Source organism: Lissotriton vulgaris, chromosome 2_1 (genome assembly GCF_964263255.1).
Source record: "Lissotriton vulgaris chromosome 2_1, aLisVul1.2, whole genome shotgun sequence".
NCBI lineage: Eukaryota > Metazoa > Chordata > Amphibia > Caudata > Salamandridae > Lissotriton > Lissotriton vulgaris.
In genome coordinates, this window is record NC_141687.1 from 150,757,100 (window position 1) to 150,773,042 (window position 15,943).

A 15,943-nucleotide genomic window follows, 5' to 3' on the forward strand; every position below is an offset into this window, starting at 1 on the left:
CATACCGCTGATCACGTTAATTAAGTCTTTTAGGATAAAAACAATCAACTACACTGATGACTCGCAGCTCATTCTCTCCTGGGAAGGAGAAGATTCCATCCCTTTAACCACCTTCCACGACTGCTTAAGAGAGACGGCTGGGTGGCTCCACAGAAACTCCCTCCAATTCAACTCCTCCAAAACAGAGGTTCTGTTCTGCGCTGGCACCAATATACCCCGCCAGTTTCCGAGTGAATTCTGGCCTCCAGAGACAAAAGACAAACCTCTGCCAGTCTCCTCGGTCCGCAACCTGGGAGCCATGCTCAATAACAAGCTGAGTATGGAAACCCAGGTAGCAAAAACAGTGGGGATCTGCACAGCCCTGCTACGCTCCCTGCGAAAAATCATGCCACTTCTCCCTGCACAAGCCCGGGCGTTGATAGTCAGGTGTACGATTCTCAGTCGCCTTGACTATTGTAACGCCCTGCTCCTTGAGTCTCCAGTCACGCTGCTGGACCGACTTCAACGAATTCAATCTGCCGCCGCCAAGCTGGCTCTTGGCTGGACGAGAAGGTCTTCGGCCACAGCAGCCCTGGCCGAGCTACATTGGCTACCCTTCAAGCAGCGTGTGGCTTTCAAGTCCCTCTGCATTGTCTTTAAGGGTCTGCACGGACTCGGGCCCAGACCCCTGCAAGCTTTGTTTCTGTGGTACACTCCCACCAGAGACTTACGATCATCCTCGGCCTGTCTGGTAAAGGTGCCCAGATTCAACAAAGCCAGAACCTTCAGGGTCGCAGCGGCCAAATTATGGAACAGTCTGCCCATTGACATACGCCAGATCTCACAACTTCTTCCATTTAGAAAACGCATCAAGACCTGGCTATTCCCCTAAATCTGCCCGCCTGCTAGTTACTCCGGTCTATCCTCAGCAGAGTATTCTCCAGCGCCAGGAAGCCTGCAAGGTATCAGTTGCGCTCTATAAATACTCAAAATAAATAATAATTAATATCCGCGCCCCCGTGGTACAGGTGAGCACTGCGGCAACTCAGAGTAGTCCTCAGGTAGAATAGATGCTCTGTGGGTCAAGGCTGACGGCCAAGCATGGGCAATACGTGCATTACTCTTCATGCGACAATCCAAGACACTCCCCTCTGTGCATGCATAGTCAGAGACCTAGCCATAATGCAGTAATCAGGCGGCCCATACCAAGTGGTGCAATATATGACACTGTGTATCCCAGTTATGTTTCCCTAGTATGTCTCAGTTTACATCATTAGCTGGCACTCGCCACTACTTTTAGCATAGGGTTGACAATGAGAGCATAGCCCGACTTACAGTACAGATCGCAAAATTCCTTGCGGGAACACAGAATTCGCCTTATCTATCAATCCACATCAACATTACCAATTGTAGAACCGTTCAGGGGGGGCGCTCAATATGATGTAATTCTATTTCATGACAAGAAGTTAAATGGATGACATACATTCTAAATGATATTGATGCTAATGTAGTGTACTTTTTCAAAAATGCCAATAAAAATGATTTAGTATGTTCTTCAAAATTGTCCGCACAAAGTCCCAGATTCATACCTCACAATGTTAGAGGGGGAGGTCCGTACACTTCTGTGGGATGGGAGAGCCCCAAGGGTGGCATTAAAGAAGCTCACGAAGAGTTGGTATGACGCAGGTATTGCACTCCCAGACCTGCAACTCTATTATTGGGCAGCACAGCTAGTGACTGTCAATAGATGGCTATACCGCCCCCCGGGGGCTCCCGCGTATGCGCTTGACCGATACCAAACGGATCGCTCCGGATATATCGGGGCCCTATATGTTAGCCACAGGAAGAACAAGAAACTGTTTTTGGGCCCACCGTACACAGGCTACAGGTATGGCGGACAGTGAACTTGCGGCTGGGATGGGCAGGCGTCCTGACTAAGGTTGCTCCACTTTGGAGTGCGCAAAAATTGGGTATGTTGTGTTATCAGCCCGGGTTCGATAAGTGGGACCTCATAGGGATCTCGGTGGTAAAAGATTTGGTTCAAAAGGGGAAAATACTTACATTTGAGGAACTCCAGAAACAGCACCAACTAGCTCAGGTGGAGATGTATAGGTACCTGCAGATACGCCATGCTCTTAAAGGGGCCTTCTCATCTTTCACAGACATTCCAGATTCTTACCCACTCGAAGACAGGCTGTTAGATGGACCACTGGACTCGAAAGCTATTTCACTTACATACAAGAAATTATGTAATAAACTTCCGGATACCTTCCCAAAACTTAGGGAGCGATGGCAAGACGATTTGGGGGTGATTAGTGACGAAGACTGGCAAGAGGCCCTGATGTCGCCTAGGGAGGTGACTAACACACAAAGGTTCAGGCTGATTCAGCTCTGAATACTGCACTGCTCGTATATGACATGGTAGACTTTGGTGAAGGTGGGCTCGCGGGCGGACAATATCTGCCTTAGGGGATGCGGCCAACAGGCCATGTTTTGCCATATGCTGTGGAGCTGCCCGGGGTTGCGGGTCTTATGGGAGGGAGCCACCGAACACATGCATAACGCCCTACATAAGGAGTTGAGTGTAACGCCACAACTGGGTTTGTTATATATTTGGGAGGCATCTGACCTGACGGAAGTAGAAAAGCAATTTGTGACGTTGGGTTTCACCCTGGTTAAAAGGGAAATAGCGATAGGTTGGGGTGGAGCTACCATACCGAGTATACATTTATGGGCGAAAGAGTTGGATAGATGTGTGCTGGCGGAAACGGAAGTGTTTATAGCACGGGGGTGTCCCAAAAAGTGGGACCGAAAGTGGTCAAACTGGAATAAGTACAGAGGAGATATTGTGGTGTCCCCGACAGTAGAATTGGAAATGCGTCAAAGTACAGGAGGTGCCGAAGCTATGTAATGTATAAATGATGTCAAGCACTGTCCAAATTCGGAATTCTGTCAGTCCTACTGTGATGTCCTTGTGTGCACACGGTCTGCTGTTTTCAATAAAAAAATGTAAACAAAAAAAAAATGATTTAGTAAAAAAAAAAAAAAAGAGTAGTTCTGGCTGCAGCATTCTGCATTACCTGAAGCTTGTTTAGTAAATAGTAGGGCAGACCAATGTACATGGCATTCGCGTAATCAAGGTGCGAGGTTATCAGAGCACGGGTAACAGTTTCCCTTGCCGAGATAGGGGGAAGTGGAAAAAACGTGTTTAATGATTTCAAAATGCCAAAGCACAGACCAGTTAGCTTCTTAATCTGAGGGCTGAAGCTCAGCGTCTCATCAAACCAGATCCCTAAATTTGTCGTGGGTTGGCCCTCGGGAGTAGGTAAGGGGGACTCTTCTGGCCAAAAAGAGTGCCAGGGCTGTGGAGGAAAGTTCCCAAAAAACAGACTGTCTTGCCATTGCAAATTGAAGGTCTTTAGAACTCCGGTCTGCTACCAGAATTGTTATAAAGTGCATGGCGCAAGTGGTCATCAGGTACGTCCATATTTAGATTACTGGTTTATCAAAGGTTAGTCATTCCGCCCTCTGCAAGAAGATCTACAATGTCCTGTCTTAGATTATTCAGGAATGTAGGCCTCAAGCTATACAAGGAAAAGTCTTCCCTAATGTTGTCCAGATTGTCAACATTCTTGGGAAAGATTTTGGATACTACAAATTTTACAGCCTATCCCACAAAGGAATTAATTCAGCGATTAATCCCTGTCAAAAAAGAACTTCACTTCTGTTCAGATCTACAAATCAATGGTCGGAATGATGCCCTCTTACATCACATTGATTCAAAATTACTGGCTACCCTTGAGTAAGCAGCAGCAATTAGACGTGCAATGTGTTCGAGTTCACGGAACTGTATAATCCACATTACGCTGAGCATGTAGTTAGTGATGACATGGGGGGAGAAAGAACACAACATTTCTCCTGCTCTACCATTCATTCCTACTCTTCCTTACGTTACAGTGACAACAGACGCTTCTTTATTATTATTATTATTCATTTGTAGACCGCAACTATCACCCAAAGGGCTTCTTTGTGCTGATAACTTATCAGCATAAAGAACCTCTGTTAGAAGGTTACAACTAGGGCTACTTAGCTACAGCCGTCCTTTGCCGAGGTAAAAGCCATGTCTTTAAGTTTGTCCTAAAACATAACAGGCTTGTATCAGTTCTTAGAAAAAGTGGCAGATCGTTCCATAGTTGAACTTCCTTGGAAGGATGGGGGCACACCTTAAAGATCTAGAGGTTCATGCCAAATAGACATCTCAAGAGGTCCAATTGCACATCAGTCGATGGAATTGAAGGTATTGTTTTTAGGTCCCTAATTGTTTCTTACCAGGATAAGGAATTCTGCAGTTCCGGTACGTACAGACAATATCACTACCATGTTTTATCCAGACAAGCAAAGAGGAAAACAATCAAGGAAAATGAAGCTCAAAAGATTTGGAAATGGATCCACCTTCACAACTTTACTTTATGAGTGAAACATGTACCAGAAGTAGAAAAGAAATGTGCCGATTTGCTCAGCAGAGCTATGAAAAAGTGTCACAAATGGGAACTAAATCAGCAAGTATTACAAATCTTCCGGCAATAGGGAACTCCAAATATAGCTCTCTTCACAACTCTTCAGAACAAGAAATGCCCAATGTTCGCAAGCAGGTTTCACCAGAGCCATTCTTTAGGGGACGCATGTCTGATAGCCTTCACTCTTCTTCTCTGATACCCAAGGGTCCTTCGGAAAATCAGACAGGAACCGTGCCATTTAATTCTAATAGCTTCTGCGTGACAAAGCTGGCAGAGCTTCTTCTCCGACTACGATGTCCTCATATTCCCCTCAAGCCGACTCCAAATCTTCCATCAATAAACAAGGGACAGAACGTTCATCTGAGGATACAATCACTAAACGGGTCTAGCTCATCATTCAATTAAAGTTCACTCTGCCGTAATCTCAAGGTTTTGTAGAGCAACAAATGAGGTCTCTCTATGGTCTAATAGACTTGTCAAAGAATTTATAAAAGTTCTCTTCAGGGTTTTTTCCACATAAAAAATGCCACCTGTGACTTGGCAATTGAACATGGTCCTTTCGCAATTGATAAGAAGCCCGTTTGAACCTATTCATAAAGCAGAATTAAGATATTTGTCATGGAAAGTGACCCTTGTCCTAGCACTCACTTCAGCTCGAAGTATAAGTGTGATTCAAGCTTTTAAAGAACCATTCTTACAATTTAAAGATGATAGGGTAGAACCAACCCAAAATTCATTCCAAAGATTACAACTTCTTTTATTTGAATGAAGCAACTGTCTTGGAAATCTTTTTCAAGAACCCTTCTAATGCAGTTGAAAAACCTTTTCATTCCTTGGATGTCAAAAGATGTCTAAAATCTTATATTGAAAGGACAAAGACTTTTATGAAGTCCAATCAACTATTCATAGCATTTGCCCATCTTGTAAGGATTGCACGCTGTCTCAAGGCAGTACAGCTTGCTGGATTTCAGCTGCTATTACCTACTGCAAAATAAAGCAAAAAGGCCATTGACTATAAAAGAGAAGGCACATTCAATGTATAAAGTCATTTTCATTGCAGCAACTTGGTCCATTGTTCATACCTTCAAACGTTATTATTTGGATGCATATCGGAAAGCTGATTCAGCAGTTAGACAAGCTGTTTCATGTTGTCTTTTTAAATAAGGTAAAAAGGTATTTAATACTATAAAAACATTGCTCTTTTATGTTTAAGAAAGTTCATGTTTTGAAATAAAAAATCTGATGCCTGACATGTTTGAGAATGGTTTGGTTCTTTATGCTAAGTGGTGGCTATTCCCACCTCCTCCCTGCAGGGGAACAGAGGTTCAGGGGCTGCTCTATGATTGGTTGAAATGTGATTCTTTTAAAACAGCGTAAATTGGTTTACAATGTCACTTCATTTTACCTATTGTTCTAAATGCTTTTCTATGCACTGCTTAGAACTAATACTGTAAGACTCCTACCATGACGATGGGGATGAGTAAAGCATGTGAATCTATGAAGTATATTTATACTGGAGTACCACAGTGTACAGGTAAGTAACTTGTTTTTTTGTTACGTTTTTGTGCCTTTATGCCTTTTTTGATTAACAATATTGTTGCTGGATCTTAATCCCTTCAGTGCTGCGGATGCCCCGACCATCCCATGGGACGGTGGGCATGTGCGGAGGATAGCCAGGGGCCGTCCGAACCGCGCCCACTAATTAGACTGCCCGCACCGCGGCGGAATTTGCGCCGCGGTCAACAGTTTAAACTGCAGTTCCGTAGTTATTGTTCCCATACAATTTAGGGTAAAAGGATCATTTTCCCACTAAACTTGGTGACCAACATTCCATCGCGGAGTGATGATGCCATTGCTTACGTTATAGCATATAAAACTGAGCAGTATTCAAAAAATGTGCAACAAGGCAGCCTTCATTGAGGAGTTGAGGCTTCAGCAAAACTTTTTAACACATATTGGTAACACATATTTAGATACAAATAATACATGGCAGAGTGATCCAAAATATATTTTGATACATGGAAGTAGTACATTATATTCTGATAAATGCATAGGACCAGTTTTCTTTTTAAGTGTAGTGGTTAATACTACTGATTAGGTGTTTTTCTAGGGTATAAAAGTTTTTAAAGAACTGAGGAATACAGGCATTGTGTGGTTTGTTCAGGATCACTCAGTGTAAGCCAGATGGTGAAGCCAGAATTACAACTGAGGTCTCATGGGATCAAATTTGGCAATATAGGTGCTAAACAACACTTTGTCTCAAAATTCCGTTTTACAGAGATAACCTCTACCTCTCATGTTAACACTAGCCCCCACATGCATCATTGTTTCATTTTGCACTTCCTAATTTGCGATTTTTAGGGAATCGCAAATTAGGAAATGCAAAATGGGATGCATGTACATTTTTGCAAAATATTTGAGAATTGGTAAAAATCGCAATTTTGACCGATTCTCAAATATTATGCGAATTCCAAAGTGCGAATTCGCACTTCCCATTGTTTCCTATGGGCCAAAAGGCCCATAGGGATCAATGGGAAGGCTTTAACAAATTGCGATTTTCATTTTGAAAATCGCAATTTGTTAATGCATTTCATGGGTGCAGGGGGGGTCCAAAGGACCCCCCTCTGCACCCCTGAAATTTATTTTTCGCATCATGTTACACACACACATGTCCTAAGGACATGTGTGTCCGTAACATGACTGCTTAAAAAAAGCATTTTTAAGCATTTTTACACCTTTTTCCAAATTTACCGAGTGGTTCAACCACTCGGTAAATTTAACCCCCTAATTGCGAATTCGCAATTTGAAAAATATTCATGCATTGCTTTTAAGAAATCTCATATTTGCGATTTCTTAAAAGCAAGTGCAATTTTAGAAATCGCAAAAATGATGCAAATTCTAAAATTGAATGATGCATTCCAAAAAGCTATTTTGGAATCGCAAACGGACGATTTTAAGGAATCGCACCGTTTGCGATTCCAAAATATTTTGATGCATGTGGGGGATAGTCCTTCAAAAGCACCCGAATGTGTTATTTTATTTCCCAAAAAAGTGATAATGGTACCAAACAAATTATGTAGAGACCGTGGAAACAGTTTGCCACTTCACCACCTGCGATTATTGTGCATTATTTAGAGTTTGGCGGGTGGACTACTCAGTCAAAATGTGGTGGATATCCTATCTGCTATATTACAAGGGCTATAGGCTATAGAGCACTTCTAATATGACAGACGGGTCATCCGTGGTGTTTGTGGTGAAGAATTTCATTCTCCAAACTCTAAATAAAGATCATAGTCTTCTGCCACACAGTAGCTGCTAGTACATCCTGCTTTTACATGAGGAATTGGGATAGAGTTTCTAGTTCAAAAGGATAGCCTTGTGCTGCATACCCACTGCCGCAATCTATACAACATCACTTGCCACAATTTTAATAGCAATGTTCTTTAACGCAAATCTAATTAATATCTATTTTTAATGAGATGGGCCTATTATTTTGAAGACTGATAATCTAAACGTTTAACTACCTATGTGTGTCATGTACAAATTTGGAATAATTCTGCTTTTGTCAAATGCAACTTGGCGGTATTATTCACGAGTAGTGAACCCTATACAGTGAGTAAAAATAGGGAAACATCTGTACCGCAACATTCAGTAGAAAACATGTATTGCTCATGTCAATCTGCATTCCACCTACTAGTCCTGTAAACACTCTGTAAGGATTTCACCCCCATAATGAATTGAATGGGAAGGTACAGTGATGCCATTTGTCACTGATGTAGTGCTGCAACACAAAAGGGCAAATTAAAAGCAAGTGCCAATATAACTTCCCAATATCATTTACAAATAAGGCAGCCATCTTGAAATGAGAGCATTTCCTGTTATCTGCACTTGGGCTTCAAAAGGAAAGTTTTGTTTAACACTCTATTTCTTGCACATGTATGGTATGTAAGTTGCTACAGCAGGTACTCAGTAGTCACTTAAACCCAAGTCTCATTCATGTTTACAACCAGCATGTGATATTTATCTTAAAGCAATTGAAAGCATGATAACTTTTTCAAATGTTGTAAACACTTTGAACCACATTTGCAAATTGTGTCTGTGGTAGTTCTGTAGATCTTGTACTGGTCACTCAAAAATGAACTCTGACTGTTGTTAACTCATGTAGTTATCATTGCAGGAAATAAGTTGACCCCCTTGTTGATGGGGTTGTGGTGCTACAGGGCTGGACTTTCCTTCATAAATTATTGGAACCTTTCATTTTATTCCAATGGATTCCTACAGATATGAACCAAGACTATAATTCCCTTCATGCATTAGCTTGTGAAGTGAATGCAAGTACACAAGAAGTTGAAGATGTTGGTTTAGTGAGTACGTAGCTGAAACACAACAGAGGGCTGAACAAAACAGATGGCCAGGGATGTAAATATAGGTCATTTACAGAAGGTAATAGCTGATTTCTAGTATGTGTGTGGTGGGGTGAGTATCTTGAAGACATGGGCCTTCAGCTTTCTTCTGAGTTGGAGAAGGTACAGGATATGTTGGTAGGGAGGCTGTTCCAAATCCAGGGCGCATAGACAAAGACCTGCCTTCTGTAATTCCTTGTTGTGCATTTTGTTAAATGAAAGTGACAGACTTGAGCATTCTCTAGGTAGAAGGAGTCATTTGGTGAGCTTATACCTATTTCTCAGTGAGCGGAAGGTTATAGTATAAGCAAGCACGCTGGCTCATTCCTAAACCATCAGTAATTCAGCAACATGTTCTACTCTGATGGAGTTTTTTAGAATTATTTACAAGACATGAGCAAATAGTGCCAATGCAGCTTTTTTTACACCTAGTATAAGATATCACCTTTCATTTCAACCGATAATATGCCAGCTGTAATGCTCAAACACCAGTATCCTTATCATGAGTAATGTTTCATTTTCATTATCGAGAGAATAAGAGTGAGGCATGTTTGAAAGCTTCTGATTGAGCTAACTCCCGTGGCAAACTGTACACATTAAGGTATAATCACGTAGTGCCGACTGAGCCAGAATATAAATGCAGCATAATGAAATGAAGAAGGTATATTCAATTACATCAAAGCATTTACGAAGCACTTTATTGCCTGAGCCTCAGAGCACCGTTTTTTAAAACAGGTGTTACATGTACCCTATGCATTGGTAGCTAATATATCAACCTCTGAAAGATGCAACACTCTGGGATTTGATAATGTAACCTTCGATTTGCACCTAAATGTTTGTAGCAGGTGCATTGACCTTGTGAGCTTTCTTACAAGAGAAGCAAGGCTGCATTCTTCAAGAACGCCGTGTGTATTAATGCATTGTGGGGAAACAGGGGGGTGCCAGCTAACTTCCTTCCAACAGTACTTCTTCCCACCGTTGAGTGGTGCCAGTTTCCTTTAATTTCCCAGCTGCCATCCACTGCACCTATCTGCACAAGGCCACGTGTGTGTATGGTAATCCAGCTGACATCTTCACGTCTAACATGAGGGTGATGCTACATTGTTCCTAACACCAAAACTCATAGCACTTTTGTGCCCGGGGCACTCAAATGCTATTGTTTTACTGCACAACAGACAACCTACTGCTGCACTGGGAGACTAGGAGTTATGGAACCAACTAAGAAATCAATTCAGTTGATGAGCATCTCACATAGTATTCTCTTGACCTACAGTACTTTCAAATGTATTTCCCTGTACTCTGCAGTCTTCAGCCGTGTGACTCTCAAAGATTCTACATCGCAGTGTTGATAGCATATGCTTCTGCCATAGTGCTCTCAAAGTTTCTGTGTTCAGGTTTTGAGAGCATTTTCTTCCGTTTTAGGAGTTTCCAAGTTTCTATGTCTGAGGTGTTGGGAGCATATGCTCATGAGACTTTGCTGGAGCCCCCACTGAAACCCTCTGCCAGAGGGCCATTGACTGTGGTAGACAGAGGTGACCTTGCTTGAGGTGTTGGGAGCATATGCTCATGAGACTTTGCTGGAGCCCCCACTGAAACCCTCTGCCAGAGGGCCATTGACTGTGGTAGACAGAGGTGACCTTGCTTTGAAGAACAGCGCTGAAAGTTCTCCTTCTTCAGTTCGACCAGGCCATCTTGTAGGAGACAGATCTAGAAAATGAAGGATCTCCAAAGTAATAATGCCATGTATCGGCAGACCTCTGCCCTTTCGTTCTGCATCGGTGTATGCCAAGGGCGCCTTTGAGGGGGACAGGGATTATCCTAGTTACATCTGTCAGTGCCTCAGCAATACTGTCCTAGAGCAAAAAATACTGTGTAAGTTTGTAAGAGAAGCGGGGCGTCGGTTCCTAGTCCAGGCGCGGTTCCTTTTCTTGTCTGTGCGCAGGAGCCAACATCCTGAGCCCCTTCTCTTTTCTCTCGATGTCAGTGCTTTTCCTGGAAATAGAAGATACACTGTGTTAAAAAGTAAGGTCTTGGTGTTATTTTATTATTCATAAATGATAGTATTGATGTTTAGCCTTTTTCTAGACTATTGCAATCGTGGTAAAAATAGTAAATGCAGGGAAATGCAGTGATTTAAACACTATCACATACTTTCAACAAATTGGGGGAAATGTGTTACCCATTGGGCTTCTGGTTTACCTGCCAGCACAACACCCCCAAGGCTGCACCTGCATATAAGGTTTACGTGTGGGTTCCTAGTGTCCGTGATCCCTTGATATTGTAGATTGAGTTCCTGGTGTCCGAGATCCCTGGATATTGTGGATTTTGGTACAGTTCTCATTAAGTGTGACGGTTTCAAACTAGTTCAAACCCCAAAAAACACGTCTCAGCCTTATGCTGCGATAGTAGTTAGCACTGCTTAGGGCTCAGTAGGCCTGGTAGGGTGAACTTGGACCATTTAAAAAGAGTAGGATCTTGGTAGCAGAACCATCAAAGGAAAGATGAGGAAGTGTCTTTGTGGTACAAGTCCTGTGAGGAAAACTTGGAAGAACCCTTTTTGGTGGCAGGGGAAGACCATACGGCACTGGAAAACTAGCAAACAACCATTCTTGGAAGCAGGGCTTTTTCACAATGGCCTAGCTTGCTAGTTCTTTTGGGGTCAAATTCATGAGCATTGCGGATGACGCGCAGTTTTAATATCCATAGACACCCTGATTCCATAGACATCCTGATCCACGTCTTATTTGAAGAATGCATGTTGGCAATTGCCTGTTGGCTAGTAAACAATTCTTTAAAATATAATGGGGATAAGACAGAGATTCTGTTTTTCCCTGGTCATGACTTTCCTCTAGTCCACCCCCCTGGTTTACGGCCAGCCTCCTTGGTAATCGTGCCAGCTTCGTTGGCAGGAGTGCACTATTTGGACTTTCAATGACGAGCTTTCCTTGCCCAGTCAAGTCAATCTTTCTTTCTGCCACTTGCTTCTCCTTTTCTGAATTTACTGCACACAATTCTCCCTTTCTGCTGCTACAAGCTTGCCCATGAATGGTTCAGGTGATAATTCTTAGCCAGTGGGCTAATGTAATTCCTTATTTCTTAGCTCGTTACCTGGGCAGTTAAAACGTTTTCAACACATTGAGAATGCTGCCATGGGAGTGCCTTTATAGTGGCTTTGGTTGTCTACTGCTTCAGCTGCACTGAATACTTTTTGGATGCCTATTGCTTAAAAGGTGACTTTTAACTCCCTTTAGCTGGTTCATTGTGCATTTCGTGTCCTCTATTTGCAAAATACGTTTCACTATAATCTTCTAGCTTGTAAGCTGGTGTTCTCTTGTGTCCATTTGATCCTTGTTCCCAAATTCCTGTGCGTTAGATTAGGCAGCTCAGTCTTTTTGATCAAAACACCTGAGCTTTGGAATCTCAGCCTGTCTCTTTGCAATTATACAACAGCAACTGCCGTTTGGAAAGCTTTGTACACAATGTTGTTCATTACTTACTAGCCTTCTAACCTTAGTGCCAGGATAACTTTTTCAGGTTACACTACACTAAGCTACATTAACATAACAGAACGAAGCACTGGCAAAGCCAATGGGAATGACTTGCATTTACAGTATAATCCAGACCCTTTCGCTTAGCCAAAGCCACTGAGTAAGCTAAATTTATATTTCAGTGGCCCAGTGACCACATGTGGTTGCTAATAACACCAATGGCAACCATTACATTCTTTGTCTTTTGGCATCCTAAGAAGTTTATTTGTTTTGCTGTAAAGTGAACCCATATGCCTCCCAATTAAAAAAATTATATGAAACATAGATTATGTATACAGTACATATTACAGCTAAAGAAGTGAATGTAACAAAACATGTGAGTGTAATCTTTACATGTAATTTACTCTCAATTATTAAAATGGAACCACTTGCTAAGAGATGGGATAATGCATTAAACAGCCTGCTGTGGGAGAGATATCTACTCATCTGGGCTGAGTCACGATGTAATTTATACGGTTTTTAAGCAATGGCTGAAGGGGGACTGGCACAAAAAAGCCAATGGTTGAAGGGAGCTTACCTAAAGCCGAGTCACTGTTGCAGACAGCTGAGCTGTAAACTCATTCGTAATCTTGTCCCTAATCATCATTAATGTATGGTACATTTCAGCCAGCAACTTGTATATGTTTAGCATTTTGTACGTGCATCTGTTGTTATTCTTAGCGAATAATAACAAAAGAGTTAAGAGTAACAGGCTACGAATAACAACAGATACATAAAAAATACTAAACATACACAAGATGTTGGCTGAAATGTAACATACATTGATGAATAAGTTGTTATCCCAAATGAACAATGGGCAGATATAAATATTTTTTATTTAAATAGCACTACATCATGGTGGTCGAAATGCACAAGAAGGAAATGAAAGAACAGCACAGCCAGCACAACCAAAAGCAGGCAGACTATTTAGCAAAACGCGCCATGAGCAGTGCCTCTCGTGGTTCACGCAGTCTACACAAAACTACTATATGCACTGAAACCACAGCTATGGTGAGTTGAATTGATTGTAATATGTGGGTACATGCAAAAAAGGATTATGTTATGTCATCTATTCTTGGCATGCAGAGCTCTAGATTCACATGCTTTGCATTATCCTGCCATCTAGTGTTGGGTCTGGATGTTTGCAGGTTGTTTTTCTTCAAAGTAGTCTTTCCAGTCAAGAGGTTTGGCGACTCCTCCTTTCGGTGATAATGCACATGGGCATCAACTCCACTGTTAGTTTTCCCATAAGAGGGTGAGAATGGAGTGAGTGTAGTAAAGAGATGTCCATGCATTTGTAATGTAAATAATGAGAACTGCAACAACTACAGGTGTCCGGGAGGTGGGAGGGCGCACGTGAATCTACAGCTCTACATGCCAAGAAACAATGCTTACTGGGTAAGTAACATAATCTGTTCGAGGCACGTGTGCTATAGATACACATGCTTTGCATAGACTATATAGCAGTATTCTCCTAAAGCTGTGGCTAACCAGTAGATGCTGCAATTGTCTGAAAAAGTGTATTTAGCACTGCTTGCCCTACATTGATTGTTGGCATGCTAACATATCCACACAATATTGTTTGGTAAATGTGTGTGGTGTATACCATGTTGCTGCTTTACAGATGTCAGCTATAGGAATGTTACCTAAAAAAGATACATATGCCCCTATTTTGCGAGTGGAATGCGTTCTGGGGGAATACATAAAGTTATTTTAGCTTTTACATAGCAAATGTGAATGCATTTAACAATCCATCGTGAAATCCCAGATTTAGAGATTGGATTACCCTTGTGAGGTGGTGCAATTGTGACAAACAGTTGCTTTGTTTTACGAAAATCTTTGTCCTGTCGATATCATAGCGCTCTGCTGACATCAAGTGTGTGAAGAGCTTGTTCTGCTACAGAATCAGGTTGAGGGAAGAACACATGTAACTCAACTGATTGGTTAAGATGGAAAGCAGAAACAACTTTAGGTATGAATTTTGGGTTGGTGCGAAGAACTACTCTATCTTTATGAAGCTGAAAGAAGGGTTCTTCTAAGGTTAATTCCTGTAGCTCACCAACTCTCCTAAATGGAGGGAAGAACACAGGTAACTCAACTGATTGGTTAAGATGTAAAGGAGAAACTACTTTAGGTATGAATTTTGGGTTGGTGCGAAGAACTACTCTATCTTTATGAAGTTGAAAGAAGGGTTCTTCTAAGGTTAATGGACTGTGGCTCACCAACTCTCCTAAATGAAGTGATTGCAATGAGGAAGGCAACCTTCAATGAAAGGAACTGTAAAGGACAACTGTGTAATGGTTCAAAGGGTGGACCCATGAGTCTTGTAAGTATAATGTTGAGATTCCATACTATTGCCAGAGATATTCTGGGTGGTATTACTCTAATCACAGGGACTTTGAACAAGATAAATGCTGTCTGTTTTGCAAATATGCAGCCACTGATGCAAGGTGCAATCGAATAGATGTGGAAGCTAGATTAGTTTGCTGTAGTTGCAGAAGGTAACAAACAATGTTTTGGACAGAAGAATCTAGAGGATTAATGTTGTTGTTATTACAATAGATGACAAATCGTTTCATTTTGATGCATAACTAGCTCCGTAGTGAGCTTTCTTACTTCTTTTAAAATAGTCATTGTAGAGAGTGCACTTCTTTATGGTAGGCATGTTGCTCTGTGTCTATGTATTCTACATTCTAGAATGGTTAAGATGCATCTTTCAGTCCTCTGGCAGTTCCTGATGTGTTCAGTCATGGGTCTTCTCTATGGAATAAATCTAACTTCTTTTCAACAATTTTTGGATAATTCTTTTATTTGGAGAAACGATTTCACTTCCTACATTTATTGGCGACGTTTTAAAGATCCAACGACTTTGGATGGACATTATTTATGAAAATGCTTCAGGGACACTAATTTCAACTATTTACTCGCAATCTTCTAAGGTACTGTTTCATTTTATTATTATCGGATTCATACTGGTTTTTACTCCGGCGTTAGCTTCATTTTTATTTCATATGCTAACTAGAGTCTAACCACCAAAATCGTTCCGATATTAGTGTTCTTTTCGTTTTGATGAACACTAGAGTGCCGTAAATTCTGTGTTTAGACACATCCATGTGTCTGGGGATATTTCTGTGAACTTTCACCATCCTCCGCATATTTCATCACGTTAATTGACTTTGTGCGACATTTAAAAGACTTGCCTTGTGCCCAACGATTTTTCCTTGAGCTAAGAATCTCCTCCTGTGTTCTCTCCATTCCATCATCAGCGTGTCAGCCTTCGTGAGTAAAGAATCTCTCTCTGCATGCTTTGCATTCCACCATTGACGCTTCCGTCTTCCTTCCTCTGCTGTGACGTACTGGTAGAAGGTCAAGCTACCTTGTCATCACGTCACGTTTGAGCGTGGAGGTCACGCCAAGGAGGCATTTTGGATGCATTTTGCTGCTTGGGTGCTGTGGAGATCGTGTTTTCAGAGGGACTCAAGCTTATGATTGCCGTTTTTTAGTGCGGACAAAGTTA

General features: G+C 41.7%; 1 protein-coding gene across 5 annotated transcripts in view; it reads right to left on the bottom strand.

Annotated features, from left to right (window-relative positions):
• Positions 1 to 9,567: 9,567 nt before the first annotated feature.
• CLIP2 (CAP-Gly domain containing linker protein 2) overlaps positions 9,568 to 15,943 on the bottom strand; it is a 385,636-nt gene continuing 379,260 nt past the window's right edge. For 4 of the 5 annotated variants that reach the window (XM_086954601.1, XM_086954599.1, XM_086954602.1 and 1 more), the window contains one exon: positions 9,568 to 10,891. In XM_086954601.1, the coding sequence (XP_086810727.1) occupies positions 10,880 to 10,891 (12 nt within the window). In that variant the 3' untranslated portion in view covers positions 9,568 to 10,879. The remainder of the gene's footprint in view (positions 10,892 to 15,943) is intronic. The other variant, XR_015308346.1, reaches the window with a different exon arrangement.